Source organism: Salvia miltiorrhiza, chromosome 8, assembly GCF_028751815.1.
Source record: "Salvia miltiorrhiza cultivar Shanhuang (shh) chromosome 8, IMPLAD_Smil_shh, whole genome shotgun sequence".
Lineage (NCBI taxonomy): Eukaryota > Viridiplantae > Streptophyta > Magnoliopsida > Lamiales > Lamiaceae > Salvia > Salvia miltiorrhiza.
The window spans coordinates 43,639,713-43,660,787 of record NC_080394.1 but is presented as its reverse complement, the minus strand read 5'-3'; the positions used below and the strand labels follow the sequence as shown (position 1 = coordinate 43,660,787).

The following is a 21,075-nucleotide window of genomic DNA, read 5'->3' as shown; positions in this document are numbered from 1 at the left end:
ATGAATTTCGGGAATTGATCGCTACAAGGTTACAAACCGGATGGAGAGTATGTATTGACTACCGCAAGCTCAATCAAAAGACAAGGAATGATCACTTCCCTTTGCCTTTCATTGACGAGATGCTTGAGAGACTTGCGGGAAATCAATATTTTTATTTTCTGGATGGATACTCGGGATATATGCAGATTTGGGTTTAGTTGGAAACCCTGTTCTGCCCATAAGCACGTTGTGGTCAGAACCCGTCAGAATACAAACCCTTTTTAGTGACACCCTTGCAGGAGGAGTTACTGCTCAGTTCCCTGTGAATTCGACTCTGGACTTACCACTAGCTAGTCTAGTTGTAGGCACATGATATTTTATCTGCGTGAAGCTCAAACGACAGCTTCGTCAAATTGGCGCCGTTGCTGGGGAACCGAGAGCGCTAGTAATTTCTTTTGTAATTTAAGTGTTAGTTTTGCCTTATTGTGTGTTTCTTCGTCGTACCAGGAGTGCAGGTAACGAAGATCTTCTGTTCAACGCGGAGATTGAGCGACTAGTACGACTGAACAACGGGAACAGACGCAGGGCAGAACAGAACAAGAGGCACGAGAGAGACAAAGATAGTTAGAAGAAGAAAGAGAGATGGCAGAAAATCCAGAAGTAGTGAATGATAATACCAACAAAACCCTTCGGGACATGATGTTCCCGAACAATCTAAACCTCCGGTCGTCTGCCATCGTGCTACCGGAGATCACTGGAAACTGGGAGCTGAAGCATACCCTGATTCAAATCTTGCCCAAGTACAGTGATATGCCCGGGGAGGACTCTCAAAGACATCTTCAGGATTTCGAGATGGCATGCGGAACAGTGCGCACTGCAAGCCAAGCACTTGGTGAATACATCCGACTCCTTACTTTTCCGTTCTCTCTATTAGAGGGAGTGAGGGAGTGGCTGTACGATTTGCCCGAAGGAAGCATCCGGACTTGGCAGGAGTTGCAAAGTAAGTTCTTGGAGAAGTATTTTCCTGCAGCCCGAATCCAGAATTTGAGGACACGAATAAGCAACATCAAGATGGGGTAAGGAGAAATCCTCTACGAGTATTGGGGGAGGTTCAAGCAAATGTTGGCCAAATGCCCACAACATCAAATACCGAACCATGATCTTATTCGGTATTTCGTGGGAGGACTTTGAAGGCAAGATAGGCAGTGGTTACACGCTGCTTGCGGAGGATCAATCCTGAATAAATATGCAGCAGAGGCTTTCAAACTCATAGCTGAAATGGCCAAGGAGTCCAGAGACGAAGAAGGAACAATAGTCAGGAATGCACCGACCTCGAATCCTTCTGCCCAAGATGATAAGCTGGACAAGCTATGCAACATGTTCGAAAAGTTCATGACAACACAAGGAACACCCTGATAACACTCATGTTTCCATGGTTTTTAGTGTTCATATGATGTTATTTTATAGGAAACTGAGTGTTGGATGATTGTTTTATGCTTAATTTGCTTTATCTTTTGAAACATGATTCTTATTCGAACTTTCAAGGAAATTTCAGGTTTATTGAGTTCGAATTTGGAAAACTTATCTGAAATAGAAGTTGTAGATCGTCTCGATACGAGTTCGTGAGCGCAAACGGATTGCAAATCCGAGTTCGGACGAGAAAGTTATGACCGAAACGAAAACATCGCGCGCAGCAGTCAGAAGCCGGCGATCAACCGGCGACCCAGCCGGCGACCGCCGGCTGATGAAGGAATTTAAGGCAGCATCCGGCGACCCAGCCGGCGCCCGCCGCTCAGCCCGCCGAGAAATCGGCGTGGCTGGCGATCAGGCGGCGCCCGCCGGGCGCCCGCCGCGTGAAGACCATTTTTTGTGAAGTAACCGGCGACCGCCGGGTGCCCGCCGGGGGGGTCGCCGCCAGTCCGCTATTTTGCGTTTTTATGCGTTTTGCAAAGTCTTTTTGAGCTCAAACTCTGTAGTTTTACCCTGGTACTATAAATAGGTCTTCTTTTGACCTATTTTGGGTTCCTTTTTCAGTTCCCAACTTTATTTTCTCAGTTTCATAGCTTTAGATTATTATTGCTTTCCAGTTTTTACAGCTTGGATTGGATTTCCACAAGATTGAAGATTCAAGCCGCTACAATTGTTTTATTCAGAGTTTTATTTAATTCAGTTTTTCCAATTGCTTTCTTTTTAATTATGTTTATGTTTTATTTTAGCATGTCTGGCTAGTTTCTTTTAGCTGATTCTAGGGTTTGTAAATAGTTGATTGAATTTATGTGATTTATTTGTTAATACTTTTGTGCCTTCCAGTTTATGATTCATAATTCCTGGTGCTTAATTTCTTGTGAATTATTTGGCCAATAGTTTGCATGTTTAGCTATTCGGTTTGAGACCTAGCGGAGATAACTGTTTAGCGGATTCAGGAATGTATGATATGATTTTAACCTTGAGACCTAGCGGAGATAGGTGGATCATAGGGAGCTATTCTTAGGAGCTATTGGGAGTTAGTAGATTTTCTTGAGACCTAACGGAGATAGATAATTTACTAATCTACGATCGTTGCTGCTCTAGCGAGAGTAATTGATTAATTAAGTGATCTCTCATCATAGCTGGATTAAACTGGTACATAGGATTGATAGATTAATTGCATAGATTTAGTTAATGAATTTACTACCCTAGGATCAGTTGTCTTTATTATTTAATATTTTCTACGTGTTTAGATTTATTGCTATTTGCGCTTTAGTTTAAGTTAATTAAATCTTCTTCATAATCGTTTACCTGCATACTGTTATAGTCTGTTTAGGAGATAGCTAGAGTGATTTCAGTTTTTCAGTCCCTGTGGATACGATACTCGATTACTTGTTGCTTGCTACAATTACCTGTGTTAGTTGCAGTCATTTTTGTTGCTAATAAAATAGTGATCAACTTTTTGGCGCCGTTGCCGGGGACTGATTAGAAGTTTCTTTAATATCTTCGATAGGACTTAGTAGTACTTCAGGCTTTTATTTTTATTTTTTATTTTTTTTCTAATTCTCTTTTTTTTTTCAGGCACTGGATACGATGGCTACTGATGAACAAATTCGTGCTCTACAGGAGCAGCTGCAACAGCTGTTGGACGCTCAAGCTGCTAAAGAAGCTCAGAATCAGCCTTCGATTGCAGAGATGTTCGTTCCTCAGTATATTTACCAGGAACCTCCACGAGTCAATGTCAATAATTTTGAGCTGAAGACTGGTTTGATCACGATGGTCCAGCAGAACCAGTATGGAGGACACGCCATAGAGGATCCTAATGCGCATCTGGCGCAATTTCTGGAGCTTTGCAGCACTGTAAAGATGAATGGAGTATCTGATGATATTATCCGTCTTCGTCTTTTCCCTTTCTCACTGCGGGATAAAGCGAAGTCATGGTATCATACATTGAATTTGAGTGCAACTACTACGTGGGAAGATGTAGCTCAAGCTTTCCTATGCAAGTTCCATCCTCCTGGCCTGACCCTGAAATTAAAGATGGACATCGTGCAGTTTCAGCAGTATGAGGGGGAAAAGCTGGCGGATACTTGGGAGCGATATCAGGAAAAGCTCAGAAAGTGTCCGAGCCATGGATTTGATGAAAGCACACTTGTGATCATGTTCTACAATGCCTGTGGGGAGAGAACACGGATGCATATGGATACAGCTGCAGGTGGTTCTCTGCTTCAGAAATGCAGTTCCGAGGCGTGGAGCATCATTGAGAGTATGGCTGCTACGAGTTTTCAATGGCCATCAGAGAGAGTACAATTGAAAAGGGTGGCAGCTGCTTCCAGCTCTGATCCTATGGCAGTGATGGTTACACAGCAAGCAGCGATTGCTACGCAGCTGGCAGAGCTGACTACTAAGATTAATGCGTTGACCATTGGAAATCAGGAGCAAGCTGTGAGAGATCCCATATGCATAGAAGATGTAAATTTTGTCAATGGCCAAAACTATGAAAATTTTCAGAAGGTACAGCCAGGAATGTACAACAGAGGGCAGCAGTTTCAGCAGCAGTATCAGCCAGGAGGGCGCCCACACCCAAATCTAGCCTATAACAATCCCAACAATGCTTTGCAACCTCCACCGGGATTTTCTTTGTCTAGCGGAGGAGTTATAAATGAGCCAAAGAAGGTATCAATGGAGGATATGATGCAGCAGATGTTAATGAAGATGACTGGGATGGAGACAACTGTTAGTTCAAGGATGACCAATTTGGAGTCTCAAGTGGGTCATATTGGAAATAATTTTTCAGCACTCTCCAAGCAAGTGCAGATGTTGGAGACTCAAGTCGGTCAGATGGCCAACCAAGCAGCTGCGCAGAACAAGCCAGGCCAATTTCCTAGCAACACTCAGTTCAATCCGAAGAGCCAATATCAACAACCTCAGCAAAATCAGCAATGTCATTCCATCCGGGTGGTTGATAATTCAGTTGAGGATGAAGAGCAGCGGAATCAGCCAAAGCAGCGGGATCATCCAGAGCTGCAGAATGACAAGGGAAAAGGCAAAGTAGTGGAGGAAGACGATGATGATTTGGAGGAGCTTGCAGCGAAACAGACGCGTCCCCCTAAGAAGGATTCGAGCTCTTCTGCTGTTAAGGAGCCTGTTCCTACCCCTTTGTTCCCTAGACCGGAGTACAAGCCTGTAGCGCCCTTCCCGAATAGCCTGGCAAAGCCGAAGATGGATGAGAAGTTTTTGGAGACATTTAAGAAGTTGGCTGTGAATATTCCTTCCGTGGAGATCTTGAGAAACAAGCCAAATGAGGTACAAATTGTGAAGGCTGTGATGGAAAAGAAGAAAGCATTCAATGAATTTGAGGAGGTGCTCGCAGTGAAGGAGTATCAGTTGGCTCCAAAGAGAGAAGATCCAGGCAGCTTCAATATTCCTGTGAAGATTGGAAAGTCACTGTTTGAGAAAGTCATGTGTGACACCGGAGCAAGCATAAATGTCATGCCTCTCAAAGTGTATAGTAAGTTGCAACTGGGGGATTTGAAGCCAACTAACAAGACAATTCAGCTTATTGATAAGTCTTGCTCTAAACCTCTAGGAGTAGCGGAAGATGTGCTTGTGAAAGTGAGTGATTTTTTCTTCCCAGTCGACTTTGTAGTGTTGGATATTCCGGAGGATCCAAAGATGCCTATGTTGTTAGGAAGACCTTTCCTTGCCACATGTGGAGCAAAGCTAGATATGCAAAGGGGGACGATGACATTGGGAGCCTATGGGGAAACTGTGATTTTCAAGAAACCTCCACCAAAGGAAGTTCCCCAGAATGAAGTGATAAATTTGGCTGACAGTTTTCTAGAAAATTCGGAGGATGAAGAGGTTGAGAAGAATGAGCTGCCCAAGTATGAAGCCAAGAAAAAAACGCCAAAACCAAAAGAAGTTCTGACTTTTGAGATGTGTTTGTTTTTGGAGCATGATGGGGGGTCTTTGAAAACCCATACCCCCAAGAAGAAGAAAGTGAAATTCCGAATTTTTCGGAACAAGAATGAGAAGGGGGCAATGCTTGTGGAGGATGTTCGAGCCAAGAGAAGTGTTTTGGTGGAGATGGCACCCAAGAGTAGAAAAGCTTTCCAATGGTTAGAGTGTTGTTTCCGACCTCCATGAGTTTTTGAGGTATCGTCGAGCTCTAGACGTTAAATTAAGCACTTGTTGGGAGGTAACCCAACCGTTTTCTTTGTTTTGTTTTCCTTTCGTTTTGTTTCTTTTTGTTTTGTTGTTTTTTTGGGAGTTTAGTGCAGTGTTGAGCTTGGAAGATGAGGGAACTCGCGCTTTGTTCATACCACCACCATGGAGCATGTTTTTCTGTGAGTAGTGACACACATATCATCATCCCTCCAAACTTATTTTCGAACTTATGTTCTGTAATAAGTTTGGGGGAGGGGGGTGAGAGTAGATATGTGTATCACTTTTATCTTTTTGTTGGCTTTATTGTTTTATCTTGCTTGGTTGGTGGTGTGTGATTGTTTAGTGCTCCATTAGATTTCTGGTGAGATGCCAATGATGATTTCTGTGAAAAAAAAAAATTGAATTTGATTTTCTTTGATGATTTAAGCATAATTGGAACTAATTTGCATAATTCTAGAGTGATTTTAACCTTGACTTTTGGACGTTGAATAAACCTGTGAGATTTTGAGCCATAACTGTTTATCATACACAGTTTATTCTTTGTTGTGAGTTTTGTCATGCATATGTGGTGATCTTCTAGAACTTGCCATGGTTTCTGTGTCGAGGTTGCTGTTGTGCCCAGGATTAGGAGATGAATTTAGGCCATCTTTTGTTAGCCACATTATTTTCCCAAACACTGTCCTTATTGAAAAAATTATCCTTTGTTATCCACTTTGAGCCTATTTAGCTTTTATTCTTTAGCCGGATGATAGGGGTGATGTAGTATATGGGAATCTTTGCGTGGTGAATATTCATGGTGGGTTGTGAAAAAGAAGGGATGATTTTGTGTTACTATTTACTCTTATAAGCTCTAGAAAAGTTGTGGAAAGAAAAGAAAAAAAAAAAGAAAAAAAAAAAGAAAAAGAAAGAGAAAAAAGTGAAGTCGAGTGTATATTGAGAAATTTGTTAGAAAATCGACTTCGTGTGTTGGAAATAAATAGAGAGCATAAAAGAGTGTTTAGTTCTGTTTTGCGATGATTAAATCCCTTGAGATGTGTTGATTATGGTGACATAGTTGGGTGGAAGATGGAATTTATTCCATACTTGATTTGTGAAGTTATAAGGTTGGTGTTCTTGATCTATTTGAAGTCACTTAACCTATATTTCCCTACCTTAACCAATGTCCCTACATTATAACCCAAAAATAAAGACCTATTTGATCTTAGTCTTGGCACACTTTTAGCGATGGAGATTGTAGACGATTGGCAAGCTTATGGTAAGTGATCTATATTGCATTGAATTCGATGAGAGTATACACGTCCCGTTCCATCAAATTGAGAGTTGAGTGATACACATACCTTGTGAGATTCAATTGTTTGGAATGTCAAGGTTGATTTTGCTATAGGTTGTGTTTATTGGTGAATTTTGTGCTTGATTATTAAGGATTTGACAATTCTATTTTTCTTTATTATTCGGAGGCATTGATGATCTAGATTTCTTACCCATTCGTGTTATTGATTTTATTCTTCCCATTATTCGAGGACGAACAATGGCTTAAGTTTGGGGGAGTTGATAACACTCATGTTTCCATGGTTTTTAGTGTTCATATGATGTTATTTTATAGGAAACTGAGTGTTGGATGATTGTTTTATGCTTAATTTGCTTTATCTTTTGAAACATGATTCTTATTCGAACTTTCAAGGAAATTTCAGGTTTATTGAGTTCGAATTTGGAAAACTTATCTGAAATAGAAGTTGTAGATCGTCTCGATACGAGTTCGTGAGCGCAAACGGATTGCAAATCCGAGTTCGGACGAGAAAGTTATGACCGAAACGAAAACATCGCGCGCAGCAGTCAGAAGCCGGCGATCAACCGGCGACCCAGCCGGCGACCGCCGGCTGATGAAGGAATTTAAGGCAGCATCCGGCGACCCAGCCGGCGCCCGCCGCTCAGCCCGCCGAGAAATCGGCGTGGCTGGCGATCAGGCGGCGCCCGCCGGGCGCCCGCCGCGTGAAGACCATTTTTTGTGAAGTAACCGGCGACCGCCGGGTGCCCGCCGGGGGGGTCGCCGCCAGTCCGCTATTTTGCGTTTTTATGCGTTTTGCAAAGTCTTTTTGAGCTCAAACTCTGTAGTTTTACCCTGGTACTATAAATAGGTCTTCTTTTGACCTATTTTGGGTTCCTTTTTCAGTTCCCAACTTTATTTTCTCAGTTTCATAGCTTTAGATTATTATTGCTTTCCAGTTTTTACAGCTTGGATTGGATTTCCACAAGATTGAAGATTCAAGCCGCTACAATTGTTTTATTCAGAGTTTTATTTAATTCAGTTTTTCCAATTGCTTTCTTTTTAATTATGTTTATGTTTTATTTTAGCATGTCTGGCTAGTTTCTTTTAGCTGATTCTAGGGTTTGTAAATAGTTGATTGAATTTATGTGATTTATTTGTTAATACTTTTGTGCCTTCCAGTTTATGATTCATAATTCCTGGTGCTTAATTTCTTGTGAATTATTTGGCCAATAGTTTGCATGTTTAGCTATTCGGTTTGAGACCTAGCGGAGATAACTGTTTAGCGGATTCAGGAATGTATGATATGATTTTAACCTTGAGACCTAGCGGAGATAGGTGGATCATAGGGAGCTATTCTTAGGAGCTATTGGGAGTTAGTAGATTTTCTTGAGACCTAACGGAGATAGATAATTTACTAATCTACGATCGTTGCTGCTCTAGCGAGAGTAATTGATTAATTAAGTGATCTCTCATCATAGCTGGATTAAACTGGTACATAGGATTGATAGATTAATTGCATAGATTTAGTTAATGAATTTACTACCCTAGGATCAGTTGTCTTTATTATTTAATATTTTCTACGTGTTTAGATTTATTGCTATTTGCGCTTTAGTTTAAGTTAATTAAATCTTCTTCATAATCGTTTACCTGCATACTGTTATAGTCTGTTTAGGAGATAGCTAGAGTGATTTCAGTTTTTCAGTCCCTGTGGATACGATACTCGATTACTTGTTGCTTGCTACAATTACCTGTGTTAGTTGCAGTCATTTTTGTTGCTAATAAAATAGTGATCACACCCAACCAAGGGGCCCCCAACATCCGAAAGCCTGTGAAGACTTGCCAACTTTGCATGGCAAATTCACATACAACTGATGAATGCCCACAACTGTTCGAGGACGAGGAGGTTAATGCTATTGGGCAATAGTCAGGAGGAAGTAATGGGGGACAAAATCAAAAGCCTTTTGAACCCTATAGGCAGCAATACAACAACCAAGGATGGAGACAGCATGAAAACCTCAGGTACAACAACAACAACTATCTGGGGCCGAACCAGGGGCAACCAAGTAATCAACAGCAGTACTCGCAACAACCTCAACAGGCAAGAGGATCCTCCCTGGCAGAGCTTGTGCATCAAATGTCACAACAACAAGTAAAATTCCAGCAGGAGACCAAAAAGTTCATGATGGAGACAAGGGGAGGAATGCAGAATGTGAATGCCCACCTGTCACACCTTGCCCAAGCAGTAGCTCGCCTGGAAAGCAAACAAGGAGAACTTCCTGCCCAAGTGGAGGTCAAGAAGGTAAATGCTGTGACACTCAGAAATGGCAAGGAATTACCCGAAGTGGTTGGAAAGAAAACTCAAGAGGAACCAGAGGTTAGTGAAGAAGTTGGAATGGGGTCAACAGATGAGGAAGAATTAGCTCAAGAAAGGGAAATCAAGAAGAAAGCAGCGGAGAAAGGCAAAGAAAAATTGAGACACATTGAGCCCATAATCCCCTTCCCAGGCAGAATGGCCAAAGAACAGGAAAAGGAAGAATTGACCGAATTGGTGAAAATCTTCAGAAAGGTGGAAGTCAATATGCCCCTTCTGGTCGCACTACGCTCTATGCCCAGATGCGCTAAATTCCTAAAAGAGCTCTGCACCCGGAAGGTTAAATACACTGATGATGCCAAGTTCCAAGTGGGCGAGTCAATATCCGCAGTCTTGCAACGAGATATGCCGATAAAGTGTGGAGATCCAGGGATGTTCTACATTCCTTGTGTGATAGGGACCATGAAGGTGGATAAAGCAATGCTCGACCTCGGGGCATCCATTAATGTTATGCTTTTATCCATGTATCAGGACCTGGAGATAGGACTGCGGAAGCCTACCCGAGTGGTAATTCAACTGGCAGACAGGTCAAATGTGTACCCAGAGGGGATACTGGAGGACGTTTTGGTCAAAGTGGAGGAACTCATTTTCCCAGCAGACTTTTACATCTTTGATATGGGAAAGTCAAAAGCACGCGACCCAGTCATGCTTCTAGGAAGGCCTTTTCTCAAAACTGCCAGGACACGTATCGATTGTGATACGGGCAAATTGACATGCCAGTTCGAGGGAGCGACAGTAACTTTTGATATATATAACGCCATGAAGCATCCAGCTGACACAGAGATGGTGAATAGTGTCAATATAATCGACAGGGTTGTTGAGGAGGAATTGCCCAGAACGACACTCAGGGAACCCCTCGATGTGATAATCTAGAACAATATCACCGAGGAAGATGTTCAGGAGGAACAACTACACGACGCGGTGAAAATGCTGAATGCTTGGAGCGAAGGAATCAACCACATGGAAGCTCTGAACATTCCTACCTTGAAGGCTGAGGATCGATTGGTGCCTTCACTCCATAGAGCACCCAAGCTCGAACTGAAGTCTCTGCCCAAACATCTCAAATACATATTTTTGGGCGACAATAACACTTTGCCCGTAATCATCAACTCGGAGTTAACACCAGAAGATGAAAGCAAGGTTAAGAAGACCTTAGGTAAATACAAAGAAGCTATTGGATGGACCCTAGCCGATATTAAGGGCATAAGTCCTACGGTGTGTATGCACCACATATTGCTAGAAGAAGATCCAACCCCAGCCCGAGATCCCCAGAGGAAGCTTAATCCAGCGATGAAGGAGGTCGTGATGAAGGAGATACTTAAACTATTGGATTTGGGCATAATATACCCAGTGTCCGATAGTAGATGGGTGAGTCCAGTGCACGTTGTGCCCAAGAAGTCTGGCATACAAGCGGTGGAAAATGAATTTCGGGAATTGATCGCTACAAGGTTACAAACCGGATGGAGAGTATGTATTGACTACCGCAAGCTCAATCAAAAGACAAGGAATGATCACTTCCCTTTGCCTTTCATTGACGAGATGCTTGAGAGACTTGTGGGAAATCAATATTTTTATTTTCTGGATGGATACTCGGGATATATGCAGATTTGGGTTGCAGTGGAGGATCAGGGTAAAACCACATTCACTTGCCCTTTCGACACTTCTGCCTATAGGAGGATGCCATTTGGGCTATGCAACGCCCCTGGAACATTTCAAAGGTGCATGATGAGCATATTCTCGGATCTCCTCGAAAACTGCATCGAGGTATTTATGGATGATTTCACCGTCTATGGGCAAACATTCGATTCATGCCTCGCTAATCTGGAGAAGGTGCTGCAAAGGTGCGTCGACAGGAGTCTGGTTTTGAACTATGAGAAGTGCCACTTCATGGTCAAAGAAGGGATTGTGTTAGGACACGTGATTTCAGGCAGAGGGATAGAAGTGGACAAAGCCAAGATTGAAATAATAGCAAAGCTACCCTACCCAACAAACATCAAGCAATTGCGAGGTTTCCTTGGGTACGCTGGTTTCTACAGAAGATTCGTCAAAGATTTTGCAAAAATTGCCCAACCAATGATAAGGCTGCTCTAGAATGAAATGGAATGGAATTTTGATGATGACTACAAAGAGGCTTTTCACATTTTGAAGAACAATCTGATCTCCGCACCCATAATACAACCTCCAGACTGGAGGATACCTTTTGAGGTGATGTGTGATGCCAGCGGATATGCCATCGGGGCAGTTCTTGGGCAAAAGTGGGGAAAGGAAAGTCATGTCATCTACTACGCCTCCAAAACCCTTAATGGGGCTCAAATCAATTATTCCACCACAGAGAAGGAGATGTTGGCAGTGGTGTTTGCTTTCGAAAAATTGAGGTCCTACTTGCTTGGAGGAAAAACCACAGTCTACACAGATCATGCGGCCCTGGAATACCTTTTGGCTAAAAAGGAGTCAAAACCCAGATTGATCCGATGGGTTTTGCTATTGCAAGAATTCGATGTGGAAATCAAGGACAAAGCTGGGGCACAAAATTAAGTGGCCGATCATCTGAGCAGAATTGTGAAAAAGGAAGAGGGGGAACCAAGCAAAGAGATGTTCCCCGATGAGCAGTTGTTCTATGCCCAAGGTAGGAAGGAAGATCATTGGTATGCAGACCTGTGCAATTACCTGTGTTCTGGATATATACCTCCCGGGTATACTTATGCCCAGAAGAAGAAATTGGCCAAGGAAAGCAAGGAATATATTTGGGATGAATCGTATTTATGGAAGCAATGCGGGGATCAAATGCTAAGAAGATGCATTCCACAAGAAGAATAGGGAAGCATTCTAGAATTTTGCCATTCAAAGGAATGTGGAGGACATTTTGGGCACAAGAGGACTGCGGCCAACCATTTTCAAATACAGTTACACGGTTTGCAAGAACTACCCGCAATGTCAAAGAGAAGGGAACATAGCCAGAAGGAATGAAATGCTCATGATCCCGATCATGCCCGTTGAAATATTCGACATATGGGGCATCGATTTCATGGGACCCCTGCCCAGTTCGAGAGGGAACTTATACATCCTGCTTCTGGTGGATTATGTCTCCAAATGGGTAGAGGCAAAGGCTTCTCCGACAAACGACTCAAAGGTAGTGGTGAATTTCTTAAAAACTACTCCCTCCGTCCCACTAGACTTGGCACTTTTGAGTTGGGCACGGAGATTAAGAATAAAGGGTTAAGAGTGTAAAGTAGGTAGGGTCCACTTATTTTATGTGAGTAGAAAAAGTAGGGACCACATACTATTTTAGAAAAGTGCCAATTCTAGTGGGACGAACAAAAAAGGCAAGTGTGCCAAGTCTAGTGGGACGGAGGGAGTAATATTTTTTGCAGGTTTGGTGTGCCCAGAGCAATCATCAGCGACCAGGGATCCCACTTCTGCAATCTCTCGGTCGAAAACTTGTTCAAAAAATATGGAGTTCAGCATCGGATCTCAACAGCCTACCACCCACAAGCCAATGGTCAGGCAGAACTATCAAATCGCATCATCAAGACAATCCTGCGAAAGACCGTTGGCCCAACAGGAAAAGACTGGAGTTTAAAGCTGGAAGATGCCTTATGGGCATATCGAACCGCATACAAGACTCCGTTTGGAATGTCACCATATAGAATGACGTATGGCAAAAGGTGTCATTTACCGGTAGAGCTGGAGCACAAGGCCTTTTGGGCAGTCAATAAGGTGAACTATGACTGGAATGAGGCAGGGCAAGCAAGGAAGCTTGAGATCCAAGAGTTAGAGGAAATCCGAAGAGAGGCATATGACAATGCAGTTCTCTACAAAAAAAGAATGAAGAAAAGTCACGGCGCCCTGATCACAAACAAGCAGTTCAGTTATGGGCAAAAGGTCTTTTTGTACCAAACTCGGTTCAAATTTGCCTCAGGAAAGCTGAGTACCAAATAGGCTGGGCCGTTTGAAGTGCAGGCCCAATTCCCAAATGGAGCCGTCGAAGTCAAAAATCCAAAGACATGGGGAGTATTAAAGGTGAATGGACAGAGACTGAATGCCTATTATGGGCACGAACCAAAGATTAGGGAGGAGCTAGACCCATCCCCAGAAACAAATCACTTGGGATAACTTTGAGGTACTACGTCATGCTCAGGATGATAAATAGAGCACTGGCCAGGAGGTAACTGAAGGAATATTAAATTGAATTAACGTTCCGCTTTGCCCGATGATCGTTTCTTGGATTATTATTAATTTATCATACAACGATTAATCCTAACATGCTCCTATGAATTTAACAGCTGCACGTTGGAGTACAGAAATACCTGAAGAATTCCTAAGAATTCGTCAAACTGTCGCTGAACAGGTCAGCCAACTTCAACGCTCCGTTTGACCCCTCAAACGACCTCCAATCGTATTTTGTGCAGAAATACGACTTCTTCGTCTTTGAGAGAGCTTTCCGTGGCCGCCAGATTCGTCTGAATCGGAGTTCTGTGGAGGAAGTTATGGCCGTTTTATGGAGACTGCCAGAACATGGTTTCCTGCGAAAATCTGACTCCAGCTCTGATCTTCTCGACTGTATCCCGCTCAGCTTTCACCGTTGGATGGACAACGATCTATGAAAGTCCCAAGAGAGAAATAAGTCCCACACGTTTTTCTTCCCTGCGCCCCACAGCTCTCAAAACCCTAATATTTTATCAGTCTGTTTTCCTGAGAGCTGACAGCTGTATTTAATAGAATTAAATACGTGTGGGCACAGAATTAGTGTAGGAGGCGTCTTTCTCTCCTTCTAGGGCTAGGAGACATTGGGCCAGTCCAGGGACCAGATACAAGGAATAAAGATGGGCCTCAAATAAATTAATTTATCCATGGTCAGCCCAGACCATAATTAATTTATAAATATCAGTTCATTCCACTAGAGAACCGATACTGACTTACCCCTTTATTGCCGGTGATGAGTCGGGGGCTTGTATTTAGACTTATTAAATCTCCGTATTTAAAATATCCGACATCCATTAATTAATTAGAGCTCTGACAGCTTAAATTAATTAATCTCTTAATAATTCCTTAAGCAGTACCACTCAAACTTTATTATTACGCCTGAACTTAATCAACCTGCAGGGTTTAGCGTAATAAACCTTATTGAGCTCCTTAAGGGGATGTCATTATCCTATACCGGATACGGGTACTAATACAGATAATCAAATATCATATATTAACCGCTATCACCCAAGATACAGAGTACTCGAGTTAGTATATAACTTTCACCCATAGTAAGTCAAAGTGATATACGAATTAATATATATATCTGAATACTTATTAGTATTAAGATTTATAAGTCACCGAGATCTTGATTCTTCACTTAAGTCAGATAGAAGAATACATCTCAACTGTGGTCCTATTAATACGTAATGACGTACCAGTATAGACAAGTAGCCAAGACAAACTACTTCCATCTATACTGCAGCCTAAACCAATAACTTGTCCTTAGAGTTATTTCGGCTGTGATCATATTATATCTCTTAAGGTTATTCCAATTATATGGTCTTCTGTGATCTACAACACACCATATAATCTACTTATATAGAAATAAAGAACATACATATGCAATCATGAACACAATCAGATAGGAGATTAGATAGTGAACTTAGGAAACATTGTATACAAGCATAAAACGTTCTTGCTTTCAGTATACAAATCCAACAATCTCCCACTTATACTAAAGCAAACTTTTAGTATACAATGCGTCTATTTACCGATCACCTAACACTTCTCCCACTTATACTTAAAGTTTCCTAAGTGGGTGGCATCAATCTGGCATCAATCGCATTCCCATCTTTCAATGACCATTTGCGATAAGCCTTTTGTGAAAAGATCAGTAGGTTTCTCCAATATGTGAGAATTTATTCTTTGAGCACATAACCTCGATTTACGAATAATCGTATAACTTGGTACTTACTCTCCATGTGTTTGACCCCTTGTGGTTCTTGGATTCCTTAGAGTTTGCAACTGCACTTGAGGTATCACGAAGGTGATGCTCTCACGCAAACTAGGAATCACTCTTAGACCCTGGAGGTAGTGGTCAAACCAAAAGGTTTTACCTCCCAAGGAAAACACATAGCTCGAGGTAATTATTCTTTGTTCCGGTCAGCCTGGAAATCCGAAACCGTATAATCCAAAAAGGGAAGTAAACTGTCTAACTGGTAAACTACCCTTATTCTCTAGTCAAGGACTTGAGAATATAATTTACCACAGTTCAGTGTCCTTAACTAGGACTATACTGATATCTTACAACCATGCTAATTGCATAGCAAATATAAGATCTCGTACATAGTAATCCATACATGAAGCTATCTACTGCGGAAACGTAGAATACTGCCTTCATTTCCTCAACCTCAGCAGGCATCTTAAGACATAGTCTTTAGATAAAGGAACGCCATATCTAAAAGGTAGCAATCCTTTCTTGGCGGTATTCATACTAAAACAAACATTCACAGTATTAATGTAAGACACTCGAGATAAGCCCAACATCCTTTTCTAGTGATCCCTTATAACTTTGATCACAAAGATGTATACTGTACCTCCTTAGTCTTTCATATGAGACTGTTCGGATAACCATTACTTTATGTCTTGATAATAGCTCCATATTGTCGCCAATTAGGAGGATATTGTTTACATAAAATGCAAGATAAACCACATCACCGATGACACGAGAGCGATTGACACTAGATGTTTCTCTCCCTCCCTCACGTAACCTCGATGGTTTAAGTGAGCTGCTATGGGTAAAATGATCCGAATGTTCTGAGCATGGTACTTGCGAAAATATCATCATAACCTATACCCTTACACTGGGCATAACCTTTCGCCACCAGTCTAGCTTCGGAAGCTACGACCTTGCTCATTCGGGCTTATCATTCTCTTGTATACTCACTTGCAACCTATGGCTTTACGGCATTCTGGTAGCAAGTTTTTCTTAGTATACAACCATATTCTTAATGGATTGCTCCATTGAGGCGTGCCATAAATCTACATTCTCGTCTTCCACTAATTCCAAGTAGATATCTGGGTCGATTCTCTTATATTCACTACCAGGGACTGAATCCAAAGATTCTCCCAAGAACATAAATCGATCGGGTTGTCCCACAACCCTCCCACTACAATGGATCTGTGGTGGCACATGTGTGTCAACAGTGCGTGCAGTGTCTTGTGGTACAAAACTCTTGCACACTTGGCTTGGGTGATGGAATCGCCTGTCTAATGTCTTCAATTTCTTGAAGTACACTATCTGACTTGGATTAGTGATTACTCCCATAGTCCACTTCTAAGAATCGTGTGTCATTGCTAATAACCACCTTCTGATTCTTTAGGACTAATTGCAAAGATACATAACTCATCATCGAACATATTTTTCCAAGAGTGACCTATTTATTCTCTCCACCACACCATTTTATATAAGGATTACATGGTGTAGTAAACTGGGTTGGAATCCCAAACACTGACAATGAATCAGAAAAGATCATTCCTAACACATTATTGGTCCTTTATCCCCTTTGTCATGAATGACCTGGTCTCCATCTTTTCCTCTATGCAAGATTCGCAGGTTCGAAATAGTACAACCTGGATTGAATCCAATGTACTTATTTAGACACGAGCCTTTGGATCCTGTTAAGATAGATGTGACCTAATCTAGGGTATCAATATATGTGTAAGATCCTCATGAGAGATTAGCCTTAACTTTTCTCTTTCTTTTGTTCGATGATGTAAATGCAATATAAAGGTATTTTGAAGACAAGTTATAGTATGAAGAGAGATGTTCAAAATACCAGAATAGACAACTTTGTCATTTCTTATGATAGAAACACCACTATCAAAAATGACATAAGATCCATCTATTCAAAATTTTGGAACATGATAAGGAACTCTCAAAAACTAAACTATGTCTTTAGAACTTAAAGACAAGTCTCCAATTGCAACAACTGCGACTCTAGTCACGTTGCCTATGAAGACAAATATCTCATCACTTCTCAGCTTCCTTGTCAGCCTAAAAGCCATGCAAGGTGCAACAATCATTATCAGTTTCTCTCGTTATCCAATACTCACAACTGAGTAGAAAACGAGCTGACATGTCTCAGTTACTATAGCAAGTGAAGTACCTTAACCCTTTGCCTTGAGTATTGAAAGAAAAAATCTCCAATACTCAATCTTATCACACCACTACTCTTACTATTTCCCTTGTTTTTCTTGCCCCTTGGATCCTTCTTCTTCCCGTCATTCGACGAAGAAGATGGCTCTCCTTTGGCAATAACAAGTGCTTGCACATCTCTTTCCCACAACTTCCTTAGCCGTAACTAGAGCATTCAACAACTCAAAAGAGTATTATCTTTCTTGCTCATAACAGCGTTGAGGCATAAGTTCTTAATTAAAAGACTTGGGAAGAGAGTTCAGGATAATATCGACTTTTGCCTCACCGTCGATACTCCCACTGAGCAAGTCAAATCCGTCAAAATTTGCATGACATGCTCGTGCACAGAGCTGTGCTCACTCATAAAATTAACAAGATTACTCTCATCAAATTTAAATGAACAGCTCAGTCCAACTCTTCGAACACTTTCTTGAGATTCAGCATGATGCTAATAGCATCGTCCATGCCCTGATGTTGGAGCTACAAGGTTTGTGACATTATACTCATAATAAAGCATATAGCCACATTATTCGTCACATGCCACCTTTTATGCAGTTCATTTTTCCCATCAGTTGTCTCATTGTTCGAACAAATAGAACGTCGAGTAGTAAGCAACACAAAAAATGTGTTAATTTGTGATAAAGATGAAAATCCAAAACTGCGTTTCCATTTTATATATGTGGACCGGTTAAAAGACTTTGTGCAAGAATAAAGAAACAGGAGACATAGACATATCTGAAAGTAAACAAATAAACATGTAAGAACATGAAGCACATAATTCGTAACAATAATATTGTAACCTTTTGATAAAACAATATTATTGAAACCTCCAACCGCTCAAAGAATTCCATGTGCAAGCCACGCGGGTGGACGTTTACACACGAACTCCTCAACCAGACTATTTACCTAGTCGTTTAATTTCCATCCATGTCAACTTAACCTTTTGACAAAAGAAATTAATAGTTGGACCTTAACTAGACCATATCATAATCAAGAAGGGACTCCTCGGGGAGTTGTACATTGTACTTGATATGATATCTAAGCAATGACCACAATTTAACCTTGATAATTAAATTCTCGAAATTGACATACTCACTCGGACCATGCCGCTTTCAATTTAATTATCTTGGTTATCTTATTTAATTCCATTCTCCAAAGTACTCGTGGAAATTATACAAGCAAGCCACGCGGGTGGACGTTTACTCACATCGCCAATCACTTTGTCTAGAGACCGCTTGTGGAGGTCTATATAATTTTAAGAATAAAATTATTAAGTAGTAACCACAACCTAACTTTTGAAATTAAATTCTCGAATTTGACATACTCACAAGGACCATGCCGCATTCAATTTAATTCCTTAGTTATCTTATTTAATTCCATCGTCTAAAGTACTCGTGAAAAATTATACAAGTAAGCCACGCGGGTGGACGTTTACTGCATAACTCCCACTACTTTAATGGATTTAAATATTTTTATAGAAACCTCATCTGACAAACTTATGAGAGGACAAATATGAAGTAAGCCACGCGGGTGGACGTTTACTCACAACGCCAATCACTTTGTCTAGAGACCGTTTGTGGAGATCTAAATAATTTTAATCGTCTATAAAATTATTAATACAGTTTAGTCTTTTTCTTTCAAAAGGTTTGATCATGCTCAACACATAATCCTAAACATGCTCATCTAGAACGCAACATGTAAAACATGCTTACAGAATTCTAAAACATGCTTAAGAAAACGATAAACCTAGCATGCTTGTCTAAGCGCAGTTAATAAACACATATTAACAAGCAGAGACAAAAACAGCATGCAAAGAGCATAAAGGATTAACACCACGACATGCAAAGAACAGAATTAAAACAATAAAGTTCTTCGTGACCCATTCGTGGAATCCTAATTCTAATCTATTACATTTAAAACAGAAAAGAAAAGGCTCAAAAACGTAAAAACTCGGCCCGAACAGCTTCATCAGGCCCGTCTTTGAAAATAGGTTTGGGCCCCCTAGGGTTTGAAAATCGGCCACCTAGGGTTTGGAACCCTAGGCGCCGCCGCCTCCCTTCCTAGACAGCCGCTGGACAGCACCGCCGCAGCAGCTCCCGGCGTGCATCGCAGCACCCCGGCGCGCATCCCGGCACGAGCAGCAGCCCGGCGCGGCACCCGCCTGGCTCGGCAGCAGCTCTCGGCGCCACCCAGCTGCAGCAGCAGGCGTGCGCAGCCACCAGCTGCAGCAGCAGGCGCGCGCAGCCACCAGCAGCGGGCTCCAGCGCGGACTGGACGGCAAGCAGCGGCAGCGGCAGTGCGTCGCCTCCCAGGCACGCCGCGCGCACAGCGCGCAGGCACTGCCCGAGGCGCGCGCTGCCACCCATCGCTCGCCTCCTCCTCGCCTTGACCCGCGCCATCAGCAGCGGACTCCGGCCCCTCGGCGCGCAAGCAGCAGCTCGGCAGCAGCGGCCGTGTGACGCCGTCCGGGCACGCAGCACGCGAAGCGCACATGCGCAGCCCTAGGCGTGCACCGCCCCCACTCGCCCCAGCCCCGCCTCGGCCTCGCCTCGCTGATCCGCACGAGCAGCAGCAAGCAAGGACGCACGACGCCAGCCCGGGCGCGCGACGCACAGCACACAAGTGCTCGTGCGCGCGCGGCCCTTGGCGCCGGCGGCCTTGCTCGCTCCGTGCCCGTTGGCCTCCGTTCCACCAAACACCGTTCCTCGTTGTTGATTCATCGTCATCCTCGTTTCGTTCCTCGGTTTTACAGATTTACAACGGAAAAACAAATACAATTGAAATCCTAATCTAACCACGGATTTTCTCGTGGTGAAAAACGATTACAACGTCAAACGACGTATCCCACGAATCAACAAGCCACGAAGAACAACAGCAGTAAAAACAACGCACATTATTAATCGTACATAAATTAATAATAGAGCCAAGAAATTAATCCTGGGCTCTGATACCAATTGAAGGAATATTAAATTGAATTAACGTTCCGCTTTGCCCGATGATCGTTTCTTGGATTATTATTAATTTATCATACAACGATTAATCCTAACATGCTCCTATGAATTTAACAGCTGCACGTTGGAGTACAGAAATACCTGAAGAATTCCTAAGAATTCGTCAAACTGTCGCTGAACAGGTCAGCCAACTTCAACGCTCCGTTTGACCCCTCAAACGACCTCCAATCGTATTTTGTGCAGAATACGACTTCTTCGTCTTCGCGAGAGCTTTCCGTGGCCGCCTGATTCGTCTGAATCGGAGTTCTGTGGAGGAAGTTATGGCCGTTTTACGGAGACTGCCAGAACATGGTTTCCTGCGAAAATCTGACTCCAGCTCTGATCTTCTCGACTGTATCCCGCTCAGCTTTCACCGTTGGATGGACAACGATCTATGAAAGTCCCAAGAGAGAAATAAGTCCCACACGTTTTTCTTCCCTGCGCCCCACAGCTCTCAAAACCCTAATATTTTATCAGTCTGTTTTCCTGAGAGCTGACAGCTGTATTTAATAGAATTAAATACGTGTGGGCACAGAATTAGTGTAGGAGGCGTCTTTCTCTCCTTCTAGGGCTAGGAGACATTGGGCCAGTCCAGGGACCAGATAGAAGGAATAAAGATGGGCCTCAAATAAATTAATTTATCCATGGTCAGCCCAGACCATAATTA

The 21,075-nt window shown here is 42.4% G+C and overlaps 1 protein-coding gene across 1 annotated transcript; it reads left to right on the top strand.

The window, feature by feature from the left end:
* The first annotated feature begins 621 nt into the window (after positions 1–621).
* Positions 622–10,127, top strand: LOC130998513 (uncharacterized). Its single transcript, XM_057923928.1, has 5 exons — positions 622–1,055; positions 1,525–1,534; positions 3,028–3,186; positions 3,502–4,088; positions 8,858–10,127. The coding sequence occupies exons 1-5, from the start codon at positions 622–624 to the stop codon at positions 10,125–10,127; spliced, it is 2,460 nt and encodes an 819-aa protein (XP_057779911.1).
* Positions 10,128–21,075: the final 10,948 nt, after the last annotated feature.